Raw genomic sequence first — 27,089 nt, 5'->3', positions numbered from 1 at the left:
ACATGGTATAACAAAGCCTCCAGGATTTTTTTGCTTTGACGGAAGTTTACTCATTGTCGAACAATATTTTTTTATCGTTGAATCAGTTTCTATTCTTTCCACTTTTCTCTTCTTAGTGACAATGTCTTTTAGAAATTTGGCACAGTAAGGCATCTTCTCAATGACTTCAAGTAACGACACATTGATATGCAACTGATCAAGGACATCAACAAATTTTCTGAACTGATTCTCATCATTATGTCTTCAACCATTAAGGGAAAGATGGTGGAGGTCTAACTTCATCCGCTACAAGTGGGGAAGCAACTTTTTCCTTAGCAAATAATTTTCACCATTAGTGTGCTGACTTGTCAAACCCTCGTTTATTTCCTTCTCCTTAGCTGGTTATACATATTCAGCAATCTCATATTGATTTTCAAGTTCTTCATGTGTGGTGCCTTGTCTAAACTTTTTTGGTCGCTCTCCCCCAAAATTATTTTCAAGATTAATCTGAGTACCACTCCAAAATGTGAGTGCACTGCATTACTCTTTTCCTTGAGAAGTAGTGACCTGAGTGTCACTAGGGAGACTTCCTTGTGGGTGGGAATGTAATGTCATGGCAAATTTTTCCACTTGATTCTCCAATGCCCTCAACGATGAGCTATGGATTTGTAATAGAGCTGCTTGACTTTGCAATAGATTACTTTGATTCTTGATTGTTGATGAGTGTTCTTATATCATGATTTTTGTTGAAGCCATGAAATCTTTTGTTGAGACCATAATTACCATGCCATGGCATCTGTTGATGTTGCAAACTTGAGTGTTCAAAAATATTTTGTTGTGGCTTGTTAAAATTGTCTGAATAATTCCCTTGATTATCCCATGAAAACTTTGGATGTTGTCGCCATCCAAGATTATATGTATTAGAGTAGGGGTTGTTATTGAACACTGTAAAATTTTAAGCATCTTAGTTATAGCATAAAGTTGGGCAGAAATGGAATCCTTATTATCAAGTTCATACGCCCCAGATATTCTTCTACTGGTCTTAAGCCTTGTAGTCGGGTATTGATAGTCATTATTGGATATCCGATCGAGGATATCAAAGGCTTCCTCGGGTGATTTATCGAGCAAATTGCCATTTACCGACGTGTCTAACATCATGCTAGTGGGTGCATTGACTCCATTGTAAAACATCATGACTTGAGTCCAGTCATGGAATCTGTGGTTAGTGCACTTGCGAAGCAAGCTTTTATATATGTCCCAGCACTCGTACATAGATTCCTCATCGCCTTGGCGAAAATTTGAAATGTCATTGCAGAGCTGGGTGTGCATGTTGGGAGGGTTGTAGCGAAGCAAAAAACTTTTGCATAAGTATGCCCAAGATTCCATTAATCTAGAAGGAATCCCACTAAGCCAAGCTCTTGCCCGGTCACATAGAGAATAAGGGAAAAGTTTAAGCTTCAGCACATCGTCATGCACTTCTTGTTGCCTGAACGAATCGCACACTTCAAGGAATGCACGGACATACTGTCTAGCATCCTCATTAGGCAAGCCACCTAATTGACCGATGGAGTTTAGCATGTTGAACATCACCGATTTAAGTTCAAAATGGGTTGTCTGTATTTCAGGTGCCATGATTCCAAGGTTTAGATCTTCAAGAATAGGATTCAAGTGATCTCATATTGCTTGTGGTCTTGCAACCTCTATAGGAAGATTATTTGTCGTGACATCAGGGCCTGCCTGATCTCCCATATTATTATCGACTTGATATTGTAGTTGATTCATATAGTCTCCGGCACGTTGTTTATGTTGCCTTTGTCTGAATGATTGTTCGATCTTAGGGTCAAATGGTTCTAATGGTTCACCAGCAGATCTCAGGGTCATGCAACGAAAAAACCTTCAAAAGAAAATAAGAAAATAAACAAGTTAACCTAAATAAATAAAATGTGACAATAAATATAAAAATTTGCTATGGAAAAAATTATCCAAATTCTGTCAGTTGCCAATCCCCGACAACTTAGCCAAAAACTTGATCGCTTGTGAATGTATATGCTAAGGCAAGAAAATCTGTTCAAGTGTACACAATCAATGCAAGTAATATAATAGTAAGTAGAGTTATCGCCTCCTCAAGGATTTGATGTAAGGCGAATCTACACGCTTTGATTGAAGAGAGTAGATAGCCTTATTATGTCCCGATCTAGGATTGACAAGTACTGATGTCCTTGAATTATAAGCTTGGGCTGCAAATAAGATAAGAAATAAATATGTTTAGTAATGGAAGGATAAATGGAATAATAAGATAAGAAATGAATTTAAAAGAATGGTATAGAGATGGCTATGGAATTGATGGTCTTGTTGGTTGATGTTGATGTTGTTGATGGTGCAATAGAGATGGTGATGTTGTATCTCAAGCACGCCAAAGAGGAAACAATACTAAGAAGCACAATCCCGTTCTTCACAAACTTACTTAAGGGGTGGTGATAGTGTCTTCAACCCACTAGATATCAATCTAGGAATTTTGGAATCAAGATGGAAAGAATGACGCCACAAGTATATGAATTATACTTGCTTAATCGATAAAGTTCACAAAGAACTTTGAAAAGAAATTAACTAACAAGAGTATGTTTTATATAAGAGATGAGATGGGCACAAATGAAGGCAAGCCACTCTATTTATAGGAAATGAGAGGGCTTGGTCGAATGGTTACAAGTTGTTTCGGCTGGATACATGTCTCTAGGAAAATACATAATGCTTGAGATGAATAAATAAGTCCTTTGGGCTTGTGATGGTTTGGCTAACTCTTCATGAAAAGCCTTAATGATTCGGGTAAGGATGGGAAGACATATCCCTTAGCCGAATGGGCATGCTTGTTCATCTTGGCGCCATTTTCTTCCCTTGGCCGAATGGTGGTGTGTCTCTTCATGTTTGGCGCCAAAGGCTCTCATGTGCATGGAATGTGATGTGGCCGAAATAGGCATGGATACTTTAGCTCATATCTCTTGGTGATTTAAGCTTCCAATAGGTGTGATATCTTCATCCACGTGTTCCTTATTGAAAAGGCATCTTCATGGGCAGCATCATTCATGAAAGGTCACAATGTTTGGAAAGGTAACCCTTTATGTTTGAGCTACTTTGGGTGTGAATGAGCTAGTGGTGAGTTGGCCTTAGATGACTTGTAACATGGTGAAAATTTGGGCAGATCCTTGTGAAAAGGTTCCTCTTGAGGTGGAAACTATTCGCGAAAAGGTACGATTTCATAAATTTTGACTTAGGACATATTTGAAGCGTCCTAAGTGGTGGTGGTGATGGTGCAATCCCTAGCTGAAATGAGGTCATCTTGTAGCTCAAATCTTCAATTCAATCCAGCTATGAGCTCACGGCCTCCAGACAACTTTTCACCAATTGTTCCTTGTGCTCTCCTAATCGATCCCATGTAAGTTTCCTTGCTGTTACATGCTCCATTTAGCTCCAATGCAGCTCCCAATTGTTGGTCGAATGTGCCTACATGCATAACATAAGAAAATAAACTAAGTATATAAACTTATATAATATGTATATTATAAAAATGTGACTATAGGTTATTTAATATTCAATTTGTAGCATATTAAACAACCTATTATCTAATGGTTCTTTCTCATTAAAAGATTTAAAAACATTAAGGCACTTATGAGAAAGTACTTCCCTGAATTGTTTTGCCTTTGCACGAGTGATAGGTCCTTTGGGCATAACTTCAGGATCTATTTGTGTAGTTGTGATCACATCATCCTCCCCTTCTTTTGAGCGATTTGCCCTCAAATCGTCATTGTCTTCAAATGGAGAAAGATCTGAAATATTAAAAGTTGCACTTACATTGTATTCACCAGGTAGATCCATTTATCTTCTTGATGATTTTGAATGGTCCATCTCCTCTAGGTAACAATTTGGATTTCCTTTGGGAAGGGAAACGTTCTTTTCTAAAATACACCCACACCCAATCACCTTCCTCTAATTTTAGTGGCTTGCGTCCCTTATTTGCTTGTTGTTCATATTATCTTATTCGTTTTTCTATATTGTCTCGAACTTGCTGATGAAGTTTCTTAACGAACTCAGCCTTGCTCTTGCCATCTTCGTTGATCATGTGTTCCTGAGGTAAAGGAAGAAGTTCTAAAGGTGTTAAGGGGTTAAATCCATATACTACCTCAAATGGTGACATCTTGGTTGTTGAATGGACTGCCCGATTATATGCAAATTCAACATGTGGTAAGCATTCCTCCCAAGATTTGATGTTCTTTTTGATGATATATCTCAACAATGTTGATAGTACTCGATTCACCACTTTAGTTTGCCCATCTGTTTGAGGGTGACATGTTATGGAGAATAGCAACTTTGTCCTAATCTTACTCCATAACGTCCTCTAGAAATGGCTAAGAAATTTGACATCTCTATCGGAAACTATAGTTCTTGGAACGCCATGTAATCTCACAATTTCTTTAAAGAACAAGTTGGCCACATGTGTTGCATCGTCTGTCTTGTGGCATGGTATGAAATGTGTCATCTTGGAAAAATGATCTACAACAAAAAATATTGAATCTCGTCCATTCTTGGTCCTTGGTAGTCCCATCACAAAGTCCATTGATATGTCAACCCATGGTGCTTGAGGAATAGGTAAAGGCATGTAAAGTCCATGAGACATAACCTTTGATTTTGCCCTTTTGCAAGTGACACATCATTCACATACCCTTTCAACGTCTCTCTTCATCTTAGGCCAATAGAGGTGTTGCTTCAAAATCTCCAATGTTTTGCTTACTCCAAAATGACCCATGAGACCTCCTTCATGTGCTTCTCGAACAAGCACTTCTCGAAAGGATCCTTGAGGAATGCATAGGCGTCCTTGTTTGAATAGATATCCTTCGTGCCTATAAAACTTTTCATATGCACCTTTCTCACAAGCCTTATACTTCTCTTCAAAGTCATGGTCAGTAGCATAACAATCTTTAATATATGAAAACCCAATTAACTTTGAATCAAGAGCATTAAGGAGAACATACCTTCGAGAGAGAGCATCAGCTACAATGTTTTCTTTACCTTTCTTGTAATGAATGACGTAAGGGAATGACTCCAAAAACTCCACCCATTTGGCATGTCGCTTGTTTAACTTATGTTGGCCTTTGATATGTTTTAAAGCTTCATGGTCGGTGTGTATGACAAATTCTTTTGGTAGAAGATAATGCTGCCAAACTTCAAGTCCCCTTATGAGACAATACATCTCTTTGTCATAAGTTGGATAGTTTAACAAAGCACCATTCAACTTTTCACTAAAATATGCAATGGGTCATCCTTCTTGAGTCAAAACAACCCCAATTCCGATTCCAGAAACATCACATTCCACTTCAAAAGTCTTATCAAAGTTAGGTAATGCAAGTAAAGGTGCCTTGGTTAAACATTCCTTCATTTTGTTAAAGGCATCTTCTTGTTCTTTGCCCCATGAAAAGATAGAATTCTTTTTAATGATCCCTGTTAAGGGGGCGGCAATAGAACTAAAATTAGGCATAAACCTTCTATAAAAACTTACAAGACCATGAAAACTTCGGACTTGACTGATTGAAGTAGGCGTAGGCCACTCTTTAATGGCTTTGATCTTTCAGGATCAACTTCATGTCCATGTGAACTTACAATAAAGCCTAAGAAGGTTAAACTGTTAGTGCAAAAGACACATTTCTTCATATTTGCATAAAGCTTTTCCTTTTGAAGGGTTTCAAGAACATACCTCAAATGTTGCATATGTGATTCCAAGTCATGACTATAAATCAGAATATCATCAAAATAAACCACACAAAACTTACCAATGAATGGTCTGAGTACATGATTCATTAACCTCATGAAGGTGCTTGGAGCGTTTGTTAATCCGAAAGGCATCACCATACATTCATATAATCCTTGCTTTGTTTTGAATGCGGTTTTCCACTCGTCTCCTTCTCGCATTCTGATTTGATGATATCCACTCTTTAAATCAATTTTAGAGAACATAGTGGCTACACTCAATTTATTCAACATATCATCAAGTCTTGGTATAGGATGTCGGTATTTGATGGTAATTTGATTGATAGCACGACAGTCTACACACATTCTCCATGAACCATCCTTATTGGGCACAAGTAACATCAGAACAGCACATAGACTCAAACTTTCTCGTATGTATCCTTTGTCAATTAATTCTTCAACTTTTTTTTGAAGCTCCTTAGTTTCTTCAGGGTTACTTCTATATGCTAGACGGTTTGGAATGGATGCACCCGATATGAAGTCAATTTGATGTTCAATCCCTCTAATAGGTGGCAATCCACTAGGAATATCTTCTGGGAATAACTCTTCAAATTCCTGCAATAAAGATGAAATAGAATAAGGCAAGCCTTCTGGAATGTTAGTCAAAATTAAGCTTTCCTTGTACCTAAGTACAATTAGAGCTTTGTAGGATAACAAATGTTTCCTAATGTCTTTTCCTCCAGCATATATGTTCATCTTCGTTGGTTCCTCCTCCTTTATAAATTTGAAAACTTCAATGCTTTTCTTCAAAGCATCTTGATCTTCAGACACTTGATTTGGTGAAAGAGGAGTAAATATGAATTTCTTTTCATTGTGATAGAAAGAGTACCGGTTTGTGAAACCATCATGAATAGCCTTCTTATCAAATTGCCAAGGCCTCCCTAGAAGTATATGGCACACATTCATTGGAATGACATCACAAAGGACTTGATCTTGGTATTTCCCAATTGAAAAGGAAATGTTGACTTGTTTGGTGACTTTAACTTCTCCTCCATCATTTAGCCATTGTAGCTTGTATGGTGTAGGATGTTTAAGTGTCTTGAGTCTGAGTTTAGCCACCATTAAAGTGCTTGCAACATTGGTACAACTTCCTCCATCAATAATCATGAAACAAACTTTGTTGTTTACGTGACATCTAGTGTGAAAAATGTTCTCTCTTTGATTATTCTCCATGGACTGAATATTCAAGGCTCTTTTCACTACAAAAACTTGTCCTGAAACTTGAGACATTGTTAGTAGATAATAAAACAATATAAACCTTACCAGCACACTCATAAAGTCTCACAAATTCACTCCAAAGAAATGATAGGATCACTCCACTCAACACTCGTGTTTACTCTCGGGAATATATATATATATTTGGCTTTTAACAATTCCCCTTCTGATCTCACTCTCTTAATAGCCTTTTTCCACTCAATTTCTCTTGCTAAGTCCTTTGAAGAACTTACTCAAGATTAAAGCAAGTTAACTCTTTCCTTATGTGCGTCGGCTGCAAATAGGTTAGGGTTGAAAAGAAAAGAAGAAATGGAAAGATATAAGAAAGGATTTAAAGGTATTAAAAGATAAAATGGTTGAAGACAAGGAAAATGAACGTATAGAAAAGAAAGAGGTGACTTACAATTCAAGAAACAACACTTACTGCAACCTTTCTCAAGAAACAATAAGGTTATCTTCTCTTAGTGTAGATGGCCTCTTTGATGTACTTGCAATGGTAGAACAAACTTTCTTTGGCTTTGCTTCTTATTGAAATTCTTATTTTTCTTTTCTTCTATTCTGATTTTTTTTTGTCTTTTCTTTCTTTTTGCACTCCAATTTTGTTGAAGGAGTCTTTTTTTTTGCTTTTGAACTTCTTTTTGCTTTGCACGCCAATGACACTTTTGTTGTCAATCCAACTATGCTCTGATTACCACTTGATGTAAGACGAATCTACACGCTTTGATGGAAGAGAGTAGATAGCCTTATTGTGTCCTGATCTAGGATTGACAAGTACTGATGTCCTTGATTATAAGCTTGGGTTGCAAATAAGATAAGAAATAAATATGTTTAGTAATGGAAGGATAAATGGAATAATAAGATAAGAAATGAATTTAAAAGAATGGTATAGAGATGGCTGCGAAATTGATGGTCTTGTTGGTTGATGTTGATGGTGTTGATGGTGCAATGGAGATGGTGATGTTGTATCTCAAGCACGCCAAAGAGGAAACAATGCTAAGAAGCACAATCCTGTTCTTCACAAACTTGCTTGAGGGGTGGTGATAGTTTCTTCAACCCACTAGATATCAATCTAGGAATTTTGGAATCAAGATGAAAAGAATGACGCCACAAGTATATCAATTATACTTGCCTAATCGATAAAGTTCACAAAGAACTTTGAAGAGAAATTAACTCACAAGAGTATGTTTTATATAAGAGATGAGATGGGTACAAATGAGGGCAAGCCACTCTATTTATAGAAAATGAGAGGGCTTGGCTGAATGGTTACAAGTTGTTTCGGCTAGATACATGTCTCTAGGAAAATACATAATGCTTGAGATGAATAAATAATTCCTTTGGGCTTGTGATGGTTCGTCTAACTCTTCATGAAAAGCCTTAATGATTCGGATAAGGATGGGAAGACATCTCCCTTGGCCGAATGGGCATGCTTGTTCATCTTGGCGCCATTTTCTTCCCTTGGCCGAATGGTGGTGTGTCTCTTCATGTTTGGCGCCAAAGGCTCTCATGTGCATGGCATGTGATGTGGCCGAAATAGGCATGGATCCTTTAGCTCATATCTCTTGGTGATTTAAGCTTTCAATAGGTGTGATCTCTTCATCCACGTGTTCCTTATTGAAAAGGCATCTTCATGGGCAGCATCATTCATGAAAGGTCACAATGTTTGGAAAGGTAACCCTTCATGTTTGAGCTACTTTGGGTGTGAATGAGCTGGTGGTGAGTTGGCCTTAGATGACTTGTAACATGGTGAACGTTTGGGCAGATCCTTGTGAAAAGGTTCCTCTTGAGGTGGCAACTATTCGCGAAGAGGTACGATTTCACAAATTTTGACTTAGGACATATTTGAAGCGTCCTAAGTGGTGATGATGATGGTGCAATTCCCCAGCTGAAATGAGGTCATCTTGTAGCTCAAAACTTCAGTTCAATCCAGCTATGAGCTCACGGCCTCCAGAAAACTTTTCACCAATTGTTCCTTGTGCTCTCCTAATCGATCCCATGTAAGTTTCCTTGCTGTTACATGCTCCATTTAGCTCCAATGCAGCTCCCAAGTTTTGGCCGAATGTGCCTACATGCATAACATAAGAAAATAAACTAAGTATATAAACTTATATAATATGTATATTATAAAAATGTGACTATAGGTTATTTAATATTCAATATGTATCATATTAAACAACCTCTTATCTAATTGTTCTTTCTCATTAAAAGATTTAAAAACATTAAGGCACTTATGAGAAAGTACTTTCCTGAATTATTTTGTCTTTGCACAAGTGATAGGTCCTTTGGGCATAACTTCAGGATCCATTTGTGTAGTTGTGATCACATCAGGATTAGTGAGAATTATTGATATTTTACTATAGCTATAACTACGTATGACGAACTAGCCCTGAAATTCTTATCGAAACAAAAACAAGTAATTCTAAAGGAAATAAACGAATGGGAAAGTATTGTCTAGGCAAGACATATTGTAAAGTATGGTGTGCAGAAAAGTGTAGTCGAGCAAGGAAAAATTTCAAAAGTAAACGAATCAAAATTATTAAAGCAAGTAAAAGTGTTGGGTTCAATATATTCAAAGAAACCTGTTGAGTTAATCGATTGACGGAAACGGCCAAGAGGGGGAGAATTGGCAATTAAAAATTTGGTGGAAGCTTTTGCACAAAATTGAAAGTAATTGCATAGCGATTTAGAGTGGTTCGACTTTCTCAACCAAAGTCTACGTCCACTACCTTAGCTATCCACACTAATGATTTTCCACAAATTCACTAATCTGTCTTTCTTTTGTGGACAAAGAGTAACCTTACAAATCCTCAAGAATTATACCCCAAATTATTGAGAACACTCTCTCCCAAAGAGAACAATACAAATTCGCAAACTTACCAGGAAATCCTCACAAGGTAGATTGTTTGCACAATTTTAGAACAAAGAAAAGAACACTCAAGAAAGAATACAATTGAGTACAAGTAGTGGTCTTGAAAAAAAATGAATATTGAATGAAAAATAGGCTTGAAATGCTCAAACTTGAGGTTTGATGCTTTCTCTTTAATTCTCTCTTGATTCTAGTTGCTTGTTGTTTCTTGTTTTGATCAATGGCTTCTAAGCTTGTTTAAATACACCCTGAATCACTTCTGAACGTTGGGGATGATTAGTGGAGTCAATAGAGCCGTTATTGTGTGAAAACAATTAATAAAATTGGTTGGGAGCGTCGGTGCATCGATGCATGACCATAGTGCATCAGTGTAAAAGTCAAATATTTTTACCGTTGGAACACTTAGTGCATCGGTGCACCAAGTGTGTATCGATGCATAAAATGCATTCGATGTTTGAAAATAGCCTGAGTGCATCGGTGCATTGCTTGTGTAATAATTTGATATCTGATTAATTAATTCGAATATACCTTAGAAAATCATTTGTAAAATCTTAAAATTCATTTAACTTAATTTGTTATATCAAAATATCAAAATGTTTTCAACAATCTCCCCCTTTTTGATATAACAAAACACTTGAGTAATTTTAATATTTTCTTTGAAAAACTATTTTGAAAATCAAGTTTGAAATTACTCCCCCTTACTATAACATTTTACACTTCTCCCCCTTTTTGTTAAATCAAAAAGACTCTAAAATAACTTGACACAAGGTTTTGAAAAACTTAGCCAATTTATATTTAGAAACTTAAAGATTAAGCTGCTAAGATCAAAAGAGAGATTAGCCATTAGTTTCATAATCAATATTCATAATAAAATGTGAAATTGCATAATTGGTCATAATGCAACTAATATGTAAATGATGCAAGAATTAAACCAAACCAAATATTTATAATAAGTTCAAACAACCAATCATTCAACTCCAAAAATAGCAAAATGTTTTATCAATCCAAGTTTTAAGTTTAATACCAAATACAATCAAACTAAAATAAGTCTAATCATCCATAGAAGGATCGGGAGGCGGAGGAGGAAATCGGGCTTGTATCTTAAGAGAGAGAGCATCCATGTGTGCAAGCAGCTCCCTTTAAAACTCCATCTGACGAGTTTCCAAAGTGTCTAAGCGTTGATTTACTGCTTCGTGAGTAGCAGTCAAGTAGGATTCGATGGAATCATACCGTAAATCAAATGTCTCCAAAAACAAACGAAAAATTGGAGGCATTTGATCTTCTTGTGGAGCTGGTTCCGGTGCAGGCTCGTCATCGGGTACGTGATCATCGATGTCTTGCATAAGCTGTTGAAATTCAGGATCATCGTCAGAAGCCGGAGCCGGAGGAGGAGGAGCACGAGAGGAGCTAGGAGCAGCTCGTGAGGAACTAGCTCCCGGAGTTTGCTTTTTGGGTCTAATAACCCATTGACCGGTTACCTCATCTTGTTTCCAATCTGCTTTCTTCAAGGATGTGAGATTGATTGGGTTTGGAAGAGGAATAGGATTGTCAAGAGAGACATCCAAACCGAGTTTGATAAAGAGATTGCTAAGAAGACAACCATAAACTAATATTTCAACATGTTTGGATGGGATAATATTTACGGTATCGACTAGAACACTAAAGATAATCTGTGGAAGATTTATTTTGATCTTATTCTTAATACAATACATCCACCATAAATCCCTAGCACGAAGAGTGGAGTACCTACCCGCTGATGGTCGAAACCACCATGAGATCATTAAATGAAGAAAACGATCGTGATGAGATCGAAGGGTACTAACACTAGCGTTTGGGAGATATGGATAATCCACAGTTTCTTTTTCATCATAGACACCATCATCTTCTAACCCAAATTTTGAAGCTATAGTTGCGGAATCAATAAGAATATATTGTCCTAAAAGGTAGGATCTAATTTCTATAGTTCCACATTGAGTTTCGTTTTGAATAAAGACCGCATTAGAATAGAAAATGCGGACTAATTGATGAAAGAGGACAGGTCTAAGAGAGAATAGTTTATCAAACTTCCATGTTCTAAGAATCGGGAGGTATTCAAATTTAAAGTCTATCATGGCTTGTAGAGATGGAATACGTTCTTCCCTAATTCTATAAGATTGGAAAGAATCCATGTACCTATGGTACAATTCTTCTCTCCGAAGTTCAAGCATATTAAAGCAAGATCCTAATAGGCTATTAGGAGGTTGAGGAATGGGATTAGAAGGTTGGTTTGAACGAGAATGACTTGACGAAGTTCTAGGGCGTTTAGGGTTTGACATGATTAAAGGAAATTGGAATAAGGAATATCACCTGCAATTTGAAACACATGTATGCACAATCAATCCCAAAACTCAAATGAGTCCTCAATAATTCAAGGTTCTCTAAACCATATCCTGATGGGCATTTTTGAAAAACTATTTCAAAATAATATTTGATAATCATAATATAGTTTTCATGAAAACAAAACAATTAAATAAAAAATATTACTAATTTTTGAAATCATAAATGTTTTTTTAATTTTGAAATTCAAAGAAAAATCTTGAAAATTGTTTGTTTTTGACAAAATTGGTAGTAAAATCTAGTTTAAAACCAACAAACAATCAATGCCCGATATAATGTTCATCCTTGAACTAATCAAAATTAGTTCTAAAATCATAAATAAATAAAATAGAGGTTTTTGAAATATTACCTTGAAAATTTGGATTGAGAGGGATGAGGAGTTGTTTTGCACGATTTAATGATATAAGCAGGTTTTGAAGATGAAAAACATGAAGAAACCGATGATTTTTCGATGATTTTGAGTAAGAGGATGATTTAGAGTGAGAGAGGGACGAATGGCAAGAGAGTTTTTAGTTATAGGGATTGAGAAAATAAAGAAAATGAGGCATTTTAACCCAAAACCCGACGGATTGAGAAAATGAAGAAACCGATGATTTTTCGATGATTTTGAGTAAGAGGATGAATCGATGCACATTCAAAGGGATGCATCGATGCACTGTTAAGTGTATCGATACATGAAGCACAGAAATGTCAAAAATCTATTTTAAACACTTAAAATGCTAAATTAATTAGATTTAGTGGTATTGGCAACTCATATATTGAAGATTAATCATGTTCAATCAATCAAATTAATCCTTTAAATTTTATTTGAACATAAAATTAATTTTCCTCAAGCAACATAAACTCCCCCTAACTAATAGCAAAGAATGCAATCAAAAATTATTATTATAAGCATTTTTCATTTATTCTTAAAAGTGCTAAAATTATTTTAAACACTAAGTGAAGATAGGTTGGTCAAACCTAATTCTCTCCTAAGTGTCCAAAATATTTCCTTGTCTAAAGCCTTTGTAAAGATATCTGCTAATTGATGCAAAGTATCAACAAATTCTAGAACTACATCTTCCTTAGTGACATGGTCTCTAATAAAGTGATGTCTTATTTCAATGTGCTTAGTTCTATAGTGTTGGATGGGATTTTTAGTGAGACAAATAGCACTAGTATTGTCACACTTGATAGGAATAGTACCTACTTCAATTCCATAATCAAAAGGTTGTTGTTTCATCCATAAAACTTGTGCACAACAACTACCGGCTGAAATGTATTCCGTTTCAGTGGTAGATAATGCAACACAATTTTGTTTCTTTGAAAACCAAGAAATCAACATATTTCCAAGGAATTGGCAAGTACCGGAGGTGCTTTTCCTATCTAATTTGCATCCTCCATAATCCGCATCAGAAAAGGCATGCAAGCTAAAGCTAGAGTCTCTAGGATACCAAAGTCCTAAACTAGGAGTGTCCTTACGGTATCTAAAGATTCTCTTAACAGCTAGTAAATGTGATTCCTTAGGGCATGATTGAAATCTAGCACATAAGCAAACACTAAAAATAATGTCCAGTCTACTTGCAGTTAGATACAGTAAAGATCTAATCATTGACCTATATAATTTAACATCTACACATTTACCTCCTTCATCTAAGTCAAGCTTTGTTGAAGAGGTCATTGGAGTGTCATGAGGCTTGCCATTTTCCAGTCCAAATTTCTTGAGCATATCTTTGACGTACTTAGCTTGATTGATGACGATGCCATCTTTTCTTTGCTTGATTTAGAGTCCCAAGAAAAATGAGAGCTCCCCCATCATGCTCATTTCGAATTCGCTTTGCATTAGCTTAGAAAATTCTTGGCAAAGAACATCATTAGTATATCCAAATATTATATCATCAACATAAATTTGAACTACTAATAAATCTTTATCTTTATGCTTTAAAAACAATGTAGTGTCAACCTTTCCTTTTGAAAAACCTTTTTCAATTAAAAAGTTTGACAATCTTTCATAGCAAGCTCTAGGAGCTTGTTTTAAACCATAAAGTGCTTTTGACAATTTAAGAACATGATCCGGAAATTTTGAATCTTCAAAACCTGGAGGTTGTTCCACATACACTTCTTCTTTTTTAAAACCATTTAAAAATGAACTTTTAACATCCATTTGATATAATTTAAATTCATGAAAGCATGCAAATACTAATAACATTCTAATTACTTCCATCCTAGCTATGGGAGCGTATGTTTCATCATAGTCTATGCCCTCTTCTTGAGTATACCCTTGAGCAACAAGTCTAGCCTTGTTTCTCACTATATTACCACTCTCATCAAGCTTATTCCTAAATACCCATCTAGTACCTACAGTAGATTTATTACTAGGCCTTTCAACTAATGTTCATACTTTACTTCTCTCAAATTGATTTAACTCTTCTTGCATAGCCATAATCCAATGTTCATCATTAAATGCTTCTTTAATATTCTTAGGCTCTATGCATGAGATAAGTACAACATAATTACAAATATTTCTAAGATAAGATCGAGTTGTTACCCCTTTTGATGGATCACTTATAATCTCACCATCCTTGCCATAGTTGTACTCTCTTGGATAAGATACTTCCCTTTCTTCAATGGTTGGATTCTCGAGAGGATCATGAGTTTCCTCATCTTTCGTTTCTTCCTTTGATGATGATTCTCCAACGTCATGTCTAACGTCATTTGCTTGTACAATACCTACATCATCATTAACACAAGAATCCTTCCTCGGAAGGAGATTATCATCGAAAACAACATGTATAAACTTTTCTACAACTAAAGTTCTTTTATTAAATACTCGATAAGCTTTAGAATTTAAGGAATAACTCACTTTTTGCATCAAATTTGCCAAGGTTTTCTTTACCGTTGTTTAAAACAAAACATTTACATCCAAAAGGATGAAAATAGCTAATGTTAGGCTTTTTATTTTTGAAAATTTCATATGGAGTTTTCTTTAAAATTGGCCTAATCATTACTTGATTTACAACATAACAAGCGGTATTTGTGGCTTCCGCCCAAAAATATTTTGGCAAATTATTTTCACAAATCATGGTTCTAGCCATTTCTTCTAAAGTTCAATTTTTCCTCTCAACAACTCCATTTTGTTGAGGGGTTCTAGGTGCTGAAAAATTATGGCTAATACCATTAGAATTACAAAACTCATTAAATCCAAGATTTTCAAATTCAGTGCCATGATAACTTCTATCACTAGTGATAGAATAACCTTTTTCGTTTTGGATTACTTTTAAAAATGTGATGAAATTTTCTAATGCTTCATCTTTAGTACTTAAGAATATAACCCAAGTATATCTAGAATAGTCATCTACCAAGACAAATGCATATTGTTTTCCACCCAAACTAGTAGTCCTAGTTGGCCCAAAAAGATCTATATGGATCAATTGTAATACTCTACTAGTTGATACGTCATTAATGGATTTAAAAGAAATTCGCTTTTGTTTTCCTTTAGCACAAGCATCACATATTTTATCATTATCAAATTTAAGCTTAGGCATCCCTCTTACTAAGTCTCCTTGAATTAGCCGTTGCAAAACACTCATACTAGCATGTCCTAGTCTCCTATGCCATAACCAACTATCATGTTCATTCTTAGCAACTAGGCACAAATTAGTTATATCAATAGAATCTAAATGCACCATGTATATGTTTCCTATTCTATGACCAACAAGCATAATCCGATTAGATGCAATGTCAATAACTTTACAACCATTAATTTCAAACATGACATTGAATCCCTTATCGCATAATTGACTAATACTCAATAGATTATGCTTTAATCCATTCACATATAACACATTTTTAATTTGTATGGAAGAGGTATTACCTATAGTACCAATACCTTCAATGTGACCTTTTGAATTATCACCAAAAGTCACTTCTCCTCCATTTTTGGCGTTAAGCTCTATGAATTGGCTTTTGTTTCCGGTCATGTGTCTAGAGCATCCACTATCAAGGTACCATGAATTTGGATTTGTTTCTCGTTCCTAGTAGTAATGCTCCTTTTCCTACAAACATAGATTAATTTCTAATTTTTGGTACCCAAATTCTTTTGGGTCCATATTCATTAGTTTCTAAAATCATTGTCCCCTTTGGTATCTATTTATGAAGGACATCCTTATCTTTAGTAGTAATGAATTCTTTAGGAATCCATATACTCCTAACAATTTTACCATTCAAGGTTCGTTGAGGACTTCTATGATTGTAGCTTCTAAAACGTTTCTTAACAAAGTTGGATTTTGAATTCTCACCTTTTTCAAAACTTGTTGTTCCAACCTTATTAAAAGAAGTTTTAAGATCATCAATCTTCTTTTGATGATCATCATGAACTTTTGAAAGTAACTTATGCAAATCAGTATTTTTCTTTTCAAAATCATTAATTTTGATTTGCAATTCTTTGATCTTACTTTCAAGCTCATTGTTGGTCTTAGATATAAGACTATTTTCGTTTTTCAATTTTGAAATATCATTTTTGTATTTTGAAAATAGTCTTATAATCCGAAGCCAACCCATTATAATCCTCTAATAACTCATCATAAGATAATTCATCCAAATCGAATGAGTTAGAGGTTACCTTAGAATCTTCCCCGATAGCCATCAAGCACAAGTTTGCAACTTCTTGTCCCTCTTCATCGAAACCTTCTTCATCGCTCCATGTAGCTACATGAGCCTTGTGTTTTTTTTTTTTGGATTGACCCTTTTTCTTCAATTGTGGGGAATCATATTTGACATGCCCCGGCTTTTTGCATTCATAGTAAATGATCGGGTTTTTCTCCTTCGATTCAGTTTTGAAGCCTTCATGACGTTTGAATTTTCTTCCTCGGTTGGGCATCATCAACTTTCTATATCGTTTGGTAAATAATGCCATTTCCTCGTCATTTGAATCACTCTCATCTTTTGTGGATTTGAGAGCAACTCCAATGTTTTTCTTCTTCTCCTTCTCCTTTGGTGTCTCGTCAATGAGTGAGAAGGGAACCGATTAGTTCTTCAAGAGTTAAGGACGTTAGGTTCTTAGACTCGATGATTGTCGTCTTCTTTGATTGCCACGATTTTGGAAGGGAGTATACTAACTTCCTCACAAGCTTTTCATTTGAAATGATCTCTCCATATGATTTAAGACCATTGACAATCGTTGAAAATCTATCTGTCATAGCTTTGATATCTTCATTTGGTTTCATTCTGAAATTTTCATAGCTATGCGTTAGAATACTAATTTTAGATTTCTTTACCTCATCGGTACCTTCATGAGTGACTTGCAGTTTGTCCCATAATTCTTTGGCGGTTGTACAAGATTAAACTCTTCCGTATTCATCTGGTCCAAGAGCACAAAATATGATATGGATGGCTTTGGAGTTGAGCTGGAACATTCTTGTCTCTCCTTCACTCCGCAATCTTGGATGAGTGAGAGGCTTGATGTATCCTTCTTCTACGGCATTCCATGCTCCCATGTCACTTGCTTGAATGAAGTACATCATCCTATTTTTCCAATAGGCATAGTTAGCCCCATTGAAGAAATGAGACTTGCTGACGGGCATCGAATCGAGACCAGAGTCGAAGTTTGAAGTAGAGGCCATTGATGACTTTGATTATCGATGTAACTCTTCCCGAATCGACTCAAGAGGCGATTAAACCTTCAAATGAGTTAGACTCTGATACCAATTATTGAGTTAATCGATTGACAGAATCGGCCAAGAGGGGGTGAATTGGCAATTAAAAATTTGGTGAAAGCTTTTGCAGAAAATTGAAAGTAATTGCACATCGATTTAGAGTGGTTCGACTTTCTCAACCAAAGTCTATGTCCACTACCTTAGCTATCCACACTAAGGATTTTCCACAAATTCACTAATTTGTCTTTCTTTTGAGGACAAAGAGTAACCTTACAAATCCTCAAGAATTATACCCCAAATTCTTGAGAACACTCTCTCCCAAAGAGAACAATACAAATTTGCAAACTTACAAGGAAATCCTCACAAGGTAGATTGTTTGCACAATTCCAGAAAAAAGAAAAGAACGCTCAAGAAAGAATACAATTGAGTACAAGTAGTGTTCTTGGAAGAAAAATGAATATTGAATAAAAAATAGGCTTGAAATGCTCAAACTTGAGGTTTGATGCTTTCTCTTTGATTCTCTCTTGATTCTAGTTGCTTGTTGTTTCTTGTTTTGATCAATGGCTTCTAAGCTTGTTTAAATACACCTTGAATCACTTCTGAACGTTGAGGATGATTAGTGGAGTCAATAGAGTCGTTATTGTGTGAAAACAATTAATAAAACTAGTTGGGAGTGTCGGTGCATCGATGCATGACCATAGTGCATCGGTGCATCAGTGTAAAATTCAAATATTTTGATCGTTGGAACACTTAGTGCATCGGTGCACCAAGTGTGCATCGATGCATAAAATGCATTCGATGTTTGAAAATAGCATGAGTGCATCGGTGCATTGCTTGTGCATCGATGCATGAAATGCATTCGATGTTTTAATAAAAACCCAAGTGCATCGATGCATAGAGAGTGCATCGATGCATGAAATGCATTCGATGTTCAATTTATTCAATGGTGCATCGATGCATGGATTGATGCATCGGTGCATGCCTTTGAAATTTTGATTTAAGACTTGATTTTGGTTCAAAATACTTTGTGAAAATTGTTTCAAAAATAGTTTAAGTACAAATCACAATTTTACACATTTAGTAAGGATTAAAATTTATCTTGAAAGACTTGGAGTAATAATTTGATATCCGATTAATTAATTCGAATATACCTTAGAAAATCATTTGTAAAATCTTAAAATTCATTTAACTTAATTTGTTATATCGAAATATCAAAATGTTTTCAACAAAACCTTATACATGCAGACTTCTTTACGGAGCACTTAAATATTATGGCAAAATAGCCCATCGTAAATTTTGATCAAATAATTACTTTAACTTTTATTCTTTTTTCTTAAATATTTTAACTCTCAATATTTAATTTTAGGATAAAACTAGGGATGGCAATGGGTTGGGTCGGGTCGGGTTTTTGGGCCACCCGACCCGACCCGAGAAGAAAGGGTTTTTCACCCGTGACCCAACCCGACGAAATTAAGGTTTCACCCGACCCGACCCGACCCGAAATAATAATAAAAAAAATTTTATTCAATGAAAATAGTGACTTAATTAAAAAAAATTATATATGGAGGGACATTATTGTAATTATCCCTAAATATATAGGATAAAATTATATATATTTTTCGGGTCGGGTCGGGTCGGATTTTTTTCACCCTAAACCCGACCCGAACAGTACATTTAAAAAAAACCCGACCCGACCCGAACCCGAACCCGAAATTTTTTTAAAAAAATCCGATCCGATCGGGTCGGGTCGGAACCCGTCGGATTCGGGTTGAGTTGACATCCCTAGATAAAACCCCTTATTTTAGTGTATTAATCATTTATTATTTATTAAGTAAGAATTTTTTATTTATAGAGAAATCTTTTTATCCCAAAAAAAGGACTTAAATGCTCAAAAAGAAAGTAAATATCTAAATAAATATTTAATTAAATGATAATTTTTTTACATTATATATTTCCGTCTTGTCCAATTGACGTTTGGTTGAATAGTGTAGAGTAGGGCTATAAACGAGTTGAGTCGAGCTCGAATATTGCTGAACTCGATTCGAATTGAAAATTTTGAAATGAAGCTAGACACAACTTGAAAACTCGCGAGCCTAAAATTTTCAAGCTTGACTTGATCTCAAAACTATGAATTGAAACTCAAAAAATCTTAAAATAAAAAAATATATTAAACTTAAATCAGTTGAAGATCAAACTCGAATTCGAACATGAATCTTAAATACATTTATATTGTATTTAAAAAATTAACATATAAATATTAATTTTATTAATAAATTTAAAATTTACTATATTATTTTTTCTAGTAACTCGTAAATTTTTCTAGCTTAGTATGAAGTATATCATTTTAACTAGTTAAAAACTCGAATAGGAGGTTGTCTACCGACTATGCGAGAGAGGCTTCCTTCGGGCACGTACCTAAGTTTGTGTGAAGGTTTGTTTGGTTGGGAGAATATTATTAACACTGTTTCCAAACTGAAAAAAGTAATAAATAACCCTATAACCAAACATACAGCCAAAAGCCCTAATACGCAACAAAGCCACGTATAAAAGAACTTGTAAACGGGAAGGGCCGACTGGGACAAAGAGAGAAGCAGAGTTGGGAAAATGCAGATATTTGTGAAAACCCTAACGGGTAAGACCATAACCCTGGAGGTCGAATCCAGCGACACTATCGACAATGTCAAGGCTAAGATTCAGGATAAGGAAGGTATGCGCTTCCTATATGCTATAGGAATGGAATTTGTTGATGATTTTATTTGTGGATCGGGTGGATTCGACGGTTCGGGTTAAAATTTTGTCAGGTATCCCACCTGACCAGCAGAGGTTGATCTTCGCCGGAAAGCAGCTCGAGGATGGCCGTACTCTTGCTGACTACAATATTCAGAAAGGTACATATTGGTCGTTATCAGCCCTGAATTGATTGTCGATAAAAAATTTACTCAATTTTAGACGGAAGATATTACAATTTAGAAGTATTTTTGTTCTATTTTGTTCCATTTTGAACTCCGAATCGAAACTGTGGATATTTTTGGATAATGTTTACCCGTTGAGAAAGTGATAGAAGTAGCTGAATAGGATTTTATAGCAGTCAGTAGAACTATATTAGCAGTATTTAGATGATTTTATAGGATCTATGTAACGAGAAAAAATTGGTTTCTTGTTTAGGATGGAAATTAGGATGTTGAATTGAAAGCTTGAGCTCCTCCGGTCCTCCCTTCCTATACCTGATGTTTATTCTAGTTTTATGTTTATGTCGATGTTTGAAGTGATTTTTTGAGTTGAATTTTGTAGAGTCAACCTTACATCTTGTTCTGCGGCTTCGTGGTGGCATTATCGAGCCTTCTTTGATGGCATTGGCTAGGAAATACAATCAAGACAAGATGATCTGCCGCAAGTATGTCTACACTTCCCTCTTACCCATAATTTTAATTGTTTAATAATCTTGATTTGCAAAGTTCATTCGAAATGAATTGTTCATTGGTGTATCATCTTTTATATCTTGTATATGCATCTTGTTAAGACTTTCCCTAGGCATCTTGCCTAACGGTAGTGAATATTGACATTTAGTTTTGGGGGAAATAACCTTTTTTATTAAATTTCTTGCAAACTGATCTGATTTGTTATTATTTTCATATCTACATATATACTACATATGTATTTACGTATTAATTGTGCTATCTTAATCTCCTTTTCTAACTTAAAAAAATTACTTTTGTGTTTCCTTTCTTGGGATAAAATTAAATATTTTAAACTAGCACACATGTTTAAGCCATATAAAGAAGAAACATTCTTCATTCAATACCATATAAAATAGAATACGTGAAATGATTTAAAAGCTTATGTATATGTTCCAGTAAAAGTTGATAATTTGGAAATGTTAGTGGAATAAGATACTACAAGGGCAACAAGGTTATGTAGAAGTCTGTATAAAATGAGAAGACATAAAAATACAATCTTATACTTTTTCACCTGTAAGGCATAAGTTTTGAGGGGCTAATGTAATTTAATTTAGTTTAGTGTATATATAATTGTTTATGTTCCATTAATTTTCAAATATTTCAAGTCTGCTGCTGATTCTATGTGGGCAGAAGAATACTATATAACTGCGTATAAAATTACATTCTCTTTATTTATAAAATGGGGCTTGCATTTTGTGCAGAAATCCTTTCTGAATTTCCCTACTGAAAATGTACTGATGAATGGGGTGATATCCTTTCTGTAGGTGTTATGCTCGTCTGCACCCCCGTGCTGTGAACTGCAGGAAAAAGAAGTGTGGACACAGCAATCAGGTAAACCATTAGTATCCATCTTATTAGTTCATTTGTGTGAGCCACTACTCTATAAGACTTCGTCTTGTAGAAGTCATCGATGTTTGTGCTTTTAATTGTGCATCCGATTGACATTCACTATTTCTTGGTAATGCAGTTGAGGCCAAAGAAGAAGATCAAGTAGAGATGCTTATGTTGAGGGATGAAATTCTGCTTTTACTATTAGATTTCTGGTTGTTTTTTTAGGAAGGCATAGTTCTAAAAAACAAGAGATCTTGACTATCTTAAAGTTGGCTTTAAATTCGGCTTGAAAGTCGTCGTATTTGTGATTCTGTTTAATCTTTGATAATGAATTGTTGGTTTTTGATAAGATGGTGTCTTTTCTATGTTTTGATGCTTGCTGTTGCTTTTGCGTGCAAACACGGCACTCCAGTAATTATTATATCGTACTCATTTAAAATTATCTTTAGATGCTGCTTGTCTTTATAAAAAAAAAGTATGGTTGAGATTACGGCATTGGAAGTACAGTTAAATGGTTGAAACTTTTCTGAATTCTCCACTGAAGAAGCTAAAATAAAGGTTTAGAAATTTCCAAGGGTTTTGCATTTCAAAACTCGAGTTAGGAATGGGGTGCATAATGAGTTGAGTAGTTCATGTTCGAACTCGATTTGATCAAAACTCGGTCAGTACTTGACTCGGTTTGACTCAACTCGAGACCGTAATTGTTGAGTTGAGTAAAATCTAACTCGACCCAAAAAGCTCGCAGGCAACTCGTTAATCTTTTTTATAATTTTTTTTAGTAGTTTGATGATTGCAATTTGCAAGCAACAGTAAATAGAGTGAAGAGATATTTATTTCCTTATATTTAATATTGATTCTGTATCGTTAAACTTCTTTTTTTTATTCAAGAATATTTTTAAAATATTAGTTTGACGTATTTATGGATTGTTACTTTAGTTTTAACATGTTAGTTTGGTGTATGTGGTTTGTTATTTTGGAGTTTAGACTTTGAAATTATTTCGTACAATTTTTTTTATAATTATTTTGGTTAAATTTGTTGATTTATATTTTTATATTAAGTTTTATATAGTATTAATAGATTTTACTTATAGTTAAAAAACAAGGTAAAATTTTTAGTGACTTAACGAGCAACGAGTCGAGTCGAGCAGCAAAATTTTTTAACGAACATTGTTAAATTCACAAGTACATTGTTAAACTCACAATCGACTCGCTCGATAAGAACCCTAGTTAGGATCTGTAAAGAAAAATGTTAGATTAAACTTGAAGATCGTAAGAAGTTGTAATGAGTTTCTCTAGGGTCAAATGTAAGGAGATTTGTTATTTTTTTAGGATTATCCTAATAGTTACTTGGTAGATTTACGATTGAGTTTGAGAAATAAAAAATCACTCCATTTGAAAATATGGGATACATGAGTTTTGTTTTAATGTATAATATGATATTCTTTCTCATTAAAATTATCATTTAATTATTCTTCATGATCAAAATTTTTTAACTTTAATTTTTTTTATTTATAAGATTTATTATTGTTCATTTTTTATACATTTTTTAATCAAATAATTTTAAAATATATATTTTATAAAATCTAAACATTTAAAATAATTACGGTTTTAAACTTCTATCATTGAAAGTCAACTAATGATAATTTTAGTAGGACAAAAAGAATATATGAGTTCTAATTGCAGGCATCTCATTTTGTCCAAAGTCAACTTATTATTTTTTTCAATGATTAAACCTCTAATTTTTTTAATTAACTTGAGGTATGCATAAAGCAGTATCTGTTCAATCATTTATCATTGAACGCTTGTATTTTTGACATTCCTATTGCTCGAACCCGAGATCTCAAAGTATAACAATAATTCATTTATCATCAAAATTATTGGGTTCGTACTAAATAATAGTTGTCAATATTTAAATCAATTATTCAATTGGACTATCCCAAAACCATAACTTCAAAACCTACTTTTCCTAGCCATAGTTTAGTCGCATTCTCTCCCACAATAAATCACTAGTTTAATCTGTTTTCGTCACTCCCTAAATTTATATAGGCATGCTTCCTCTTAAAATTTTATAAAAAAAAATTAATAAAGCATGTGTTTATAGGATGCAATTTTTCAGTTGGTGTTCCCTGGCACATGTACTACCCTTATTTATGCCATGAGGTTCAGCAACCAATAAGCTAAGCTTCTTGAACTGAAAATGAAGAAAAGAGAATACTAGACGTTTTATGACCCTGTAAGAAGGTAATTTCTCTTAAAACAAACTCACACTTATGAACATGGAGTACATGTAGAATTAAAGACTTTCTCTTTTTTCATGGAATCGAATCTTGATGTTAATTTGTCGTAATCAGCTCTGAGTGTTATGTAATCTTGCTCGATCCGTTTTAACTTCCATCGAGCTAAGTCTGTTTTGAAACCATATAGCAGCCTGGCGAGGCCGGAGTCCGAGTTCTCTCGTAACCTGCAACTTATTTATCGGTTCGAGCGTGGTCTCGGATTCGAAAATGGTTTCGAGCAACCTGATCTGCTCGTCACTGAACCTCCTCTTGTTCTGCTGCTTCTTCCATGGAGTTTGAGGTTCCTGTTATGCTAATTCTTCACGTGCAACTGGATCATACTCTCTCCATTACTGGATCTATAAGGTTGCAACTTGTAAGAGAGCTTTATATAATTCATTTTTGATTTTGGTAAAGTACACAAATGGTCTCCGTTTATGAGTCGTTGTTTTGTTAAGTCTTCTACTATTATAAGTTATAAAATAGTCTATCGACTATAGGGTGTTGCTTTGTTAAATCTTCTTATTATTAAAAGTTACAAAATGACCACCTGAATATTCATATGTTTCGAACTCGTCCTTTTCTGTTAAAAAATTAGCGGTCGTCTGAGTTGGACATTAATTTATTGACTGAAATAGGATAAAATTTGATCCAAGAATCGTTTGAACTATATTTTACGAATTTGCTCTATGTTTAGATTATGTCATCGAGCCAAACTTGAAAGCAAGGACAATACTAGTCGACATCATTAAAATATGATTTTATCATATTTCAATCAACATGTTAATATCTAGTTCAGACATACATCAAAATTTTAACAAAAAAGATGAGTTTAGAACATATAAATAGTTGGGTGACCAATTATACTTTTTAATAATTGATGGACTCAACAAAACAACGCCTTATAATCGATAGATCATTTTATAACTTTTAAATTAAAAGACTTAACAAAATGACATCTAATAATCAGAGACTATTTGTATACTTTATTCTTTTTTGTTTATTTTAATATTACGATTGTAAGATTGGTTTCAAGTGATTAAGACTGTTGTTTGATGTGATCTCCTAACCAATAGGGCTAGCTATCGTATGACATTCTCTCTCCGTATCGTGTAAAATTTAGGTTTCAAAATTCTTTTATATCAAAAGAATGAGGATTTATTAAATATTTAAATTTAAAAAGTAAAAATGAATAAAACCTTATTTAATTAATATTTAAATTAAAAAATCTAAATAACCATTATACAAAAAAATTAAAAGTTGTTCTTTTTTAAAAATATTGTCTTAATAATATTAATTTATGTTATTCAAATATTGAAATTCTAAATTACAACCTTTCTGGTCTTATATAAATTAGGTTAAAATGTATTTTAAATTCATGTGCTAATCGTATATTAGAAATTTAACCCTTAGTTTTATTTTAAGGCACTCAATTCTTTTAGTTTTGGATTCAAAAATACTGCTAGCAACATTAAAATTCATTTGTTAGATTCAAATATGCTACAATATAGGTGGTAAACGAGTCGGGTCGGATTATTTTGGGTCTAGATTGTATTTACTTAAGGTTTGATCTATGTTGGATTAGATATAGTTCAAATTTTATTCGAATATATGGTAAGTTAGGTTTAGTCAATATTGAGTCAAATTAATTTTTAGAATCAGATCAATATCAAATCAATTAATTTTTGAATCGGATTCATATCGAATCGATCGAATAATTTCTGAATCGGATTCATATCAAATCGATTGATTTTCGAATTAGGTTAAAACCACAACGATTTTTTAAGATAGAATTATTTTATTCTGAAGTAAATGATGATGTTTTTAATAAGGGGTATTATGTGTCTCTTCGTCATGCATAATTGTGTCTTCGAATCCCATTTTTTCATCGAAAATTAATATTATCATTTTAATCATTCTTATATTTTATTAAAATATATAGGTATAATGATATGTGAGACCCTCAAACTTTTCCAAAGAAATTAATGTAGCCTTCAAACTATTTTTACACTCAATATGGTTCTCAAACTCAGAAAAAAAAAGACACAATGTGACCCTTTAACTAACCATTTCATCATTGATTATTATTTATTACGATGTTAACGTGATAGTTCATAGTGTTGACATGATTGTTAACGATGTTGTTGTGGTTGTCCACGGTGGTTGATGACGTAGTTGATGGGCTAAATTAATTTTGTTTGGTTGAGTTCAATGGCCAAATTGATTTTTGAGAAAGTTCAAGGGATTATTTGATTTTTTTAAATAAAAATATTCTAAATTTAAAATATAAAAATATTAAAAAATTAAATTACTAAATTATTTTAAAAATATATTTAAAATACTCAAAGTATTATTCATATCAACTTGAACTCTATGTGACCATGAAACATGGTCATGCCCATGTATACCTTCAATAAAAAAGAGATACTATAAAGCAGTTTCCTACGGTGCTTAGTCTCGAAAGAAATAAGAATATCATCTATTGAGTCATCACATGAGTCAACAACTTTGATCTAAGCATAAAAACATGGGACTAAAAGGAAAAGTGTCAGCCCAATGATGAAATATCAAGCATAACAAAATATATGGCATGCACGTGTTTACAAAGATCTAAAGCAAGATATCTAATATATGCCACATCATCAACCATCATGGACCACCA

General features: G+C 34.1%; 1 protein-coding gene and 2 long non-coding RNA genes across 3 annotated transcripts; 1 reads left to right on the top strand and 2 right to left on the bottom strand.

Annotated features, from left to right (window-relative positions):
- Nucleotides 1-361: 361 nt before the first annotated feature.
- LOC120160111 lies at nucleotides 362-26,961 on the bottom strand. Its single transcript, XR_005519411.1, has 4 exons — nucleotides 26,836-26,961; nucleotides 25,106-25,114; nucleotides 7,147-7,156; nucleotides 362-372 (listed from the first exon to the last, which is right to left on the bottom strand). It is a non-coding gene; the product is annotated as an uncharacterized LOC120160111 (long non-coding RNA).
- Nucleotides 20,399-22,500, top strand: LOC120160108 (ubiquitin-60S ribosomal protein L40). The gene is made up of 5 exons (XM_039170550.1): nucleotides 20,399-20,569; nucleotides 20,664-20,750; nucleotides 21,154-21,256; nucleotides 22,085-22,151; nucleotides 22,288-22,500. The coding sequence occupies exons 1-5, from the start codon at nucleotides 20,467-20,469 to the stop codon at nucleotides 22,312-22,314; spliced, it is 387 nt and encodes a 128-aa protein (XP_039026481.1). The 5' UTR covers nucleotides 20,399-20,466; the 3' UTR covers nucleotides 22,315-22,500.
- LOC120160110 lies at nucleotides 24,306-24,778 on the bottom strand. The gene is made up of 2 exons (XR_005519410.1): nucleotides 24,437-24,778; nucleotides 24,306-24,342 (listed from the first exon to the last, which is right to left on the bottom strand). It is a non-coding gene; the product is annotated as an uncharacterized LOC120160110 (long non-coding RNA).
- Nucleotides 26,962-27,089: the final 128 nt, after the last annotated feature.

This window comes from Hibiscus syriacus, unplaced genomic scaffold, assembly GCF_006381635.1.
Source record: "Hibiscus syriacus cultivar Baekdansim isolate YM2019G1 unplaced genomic scaffold, ASM638163v2 tig00111390_pilon, whole genome shotgun sequence".
Taxonomy (NCBI): Eukaryota; Viridiplantae; Streptophyta; class Magnoliopsida; order Malvales; family Malvaceae; genus Hibiscus; species Hibiscus syriacus.
The sequence above is the reverse complement of the archived record's forward strand: the minus strand, read 5'-3'. Positions and strand labels throughout refer to the sequence as shown.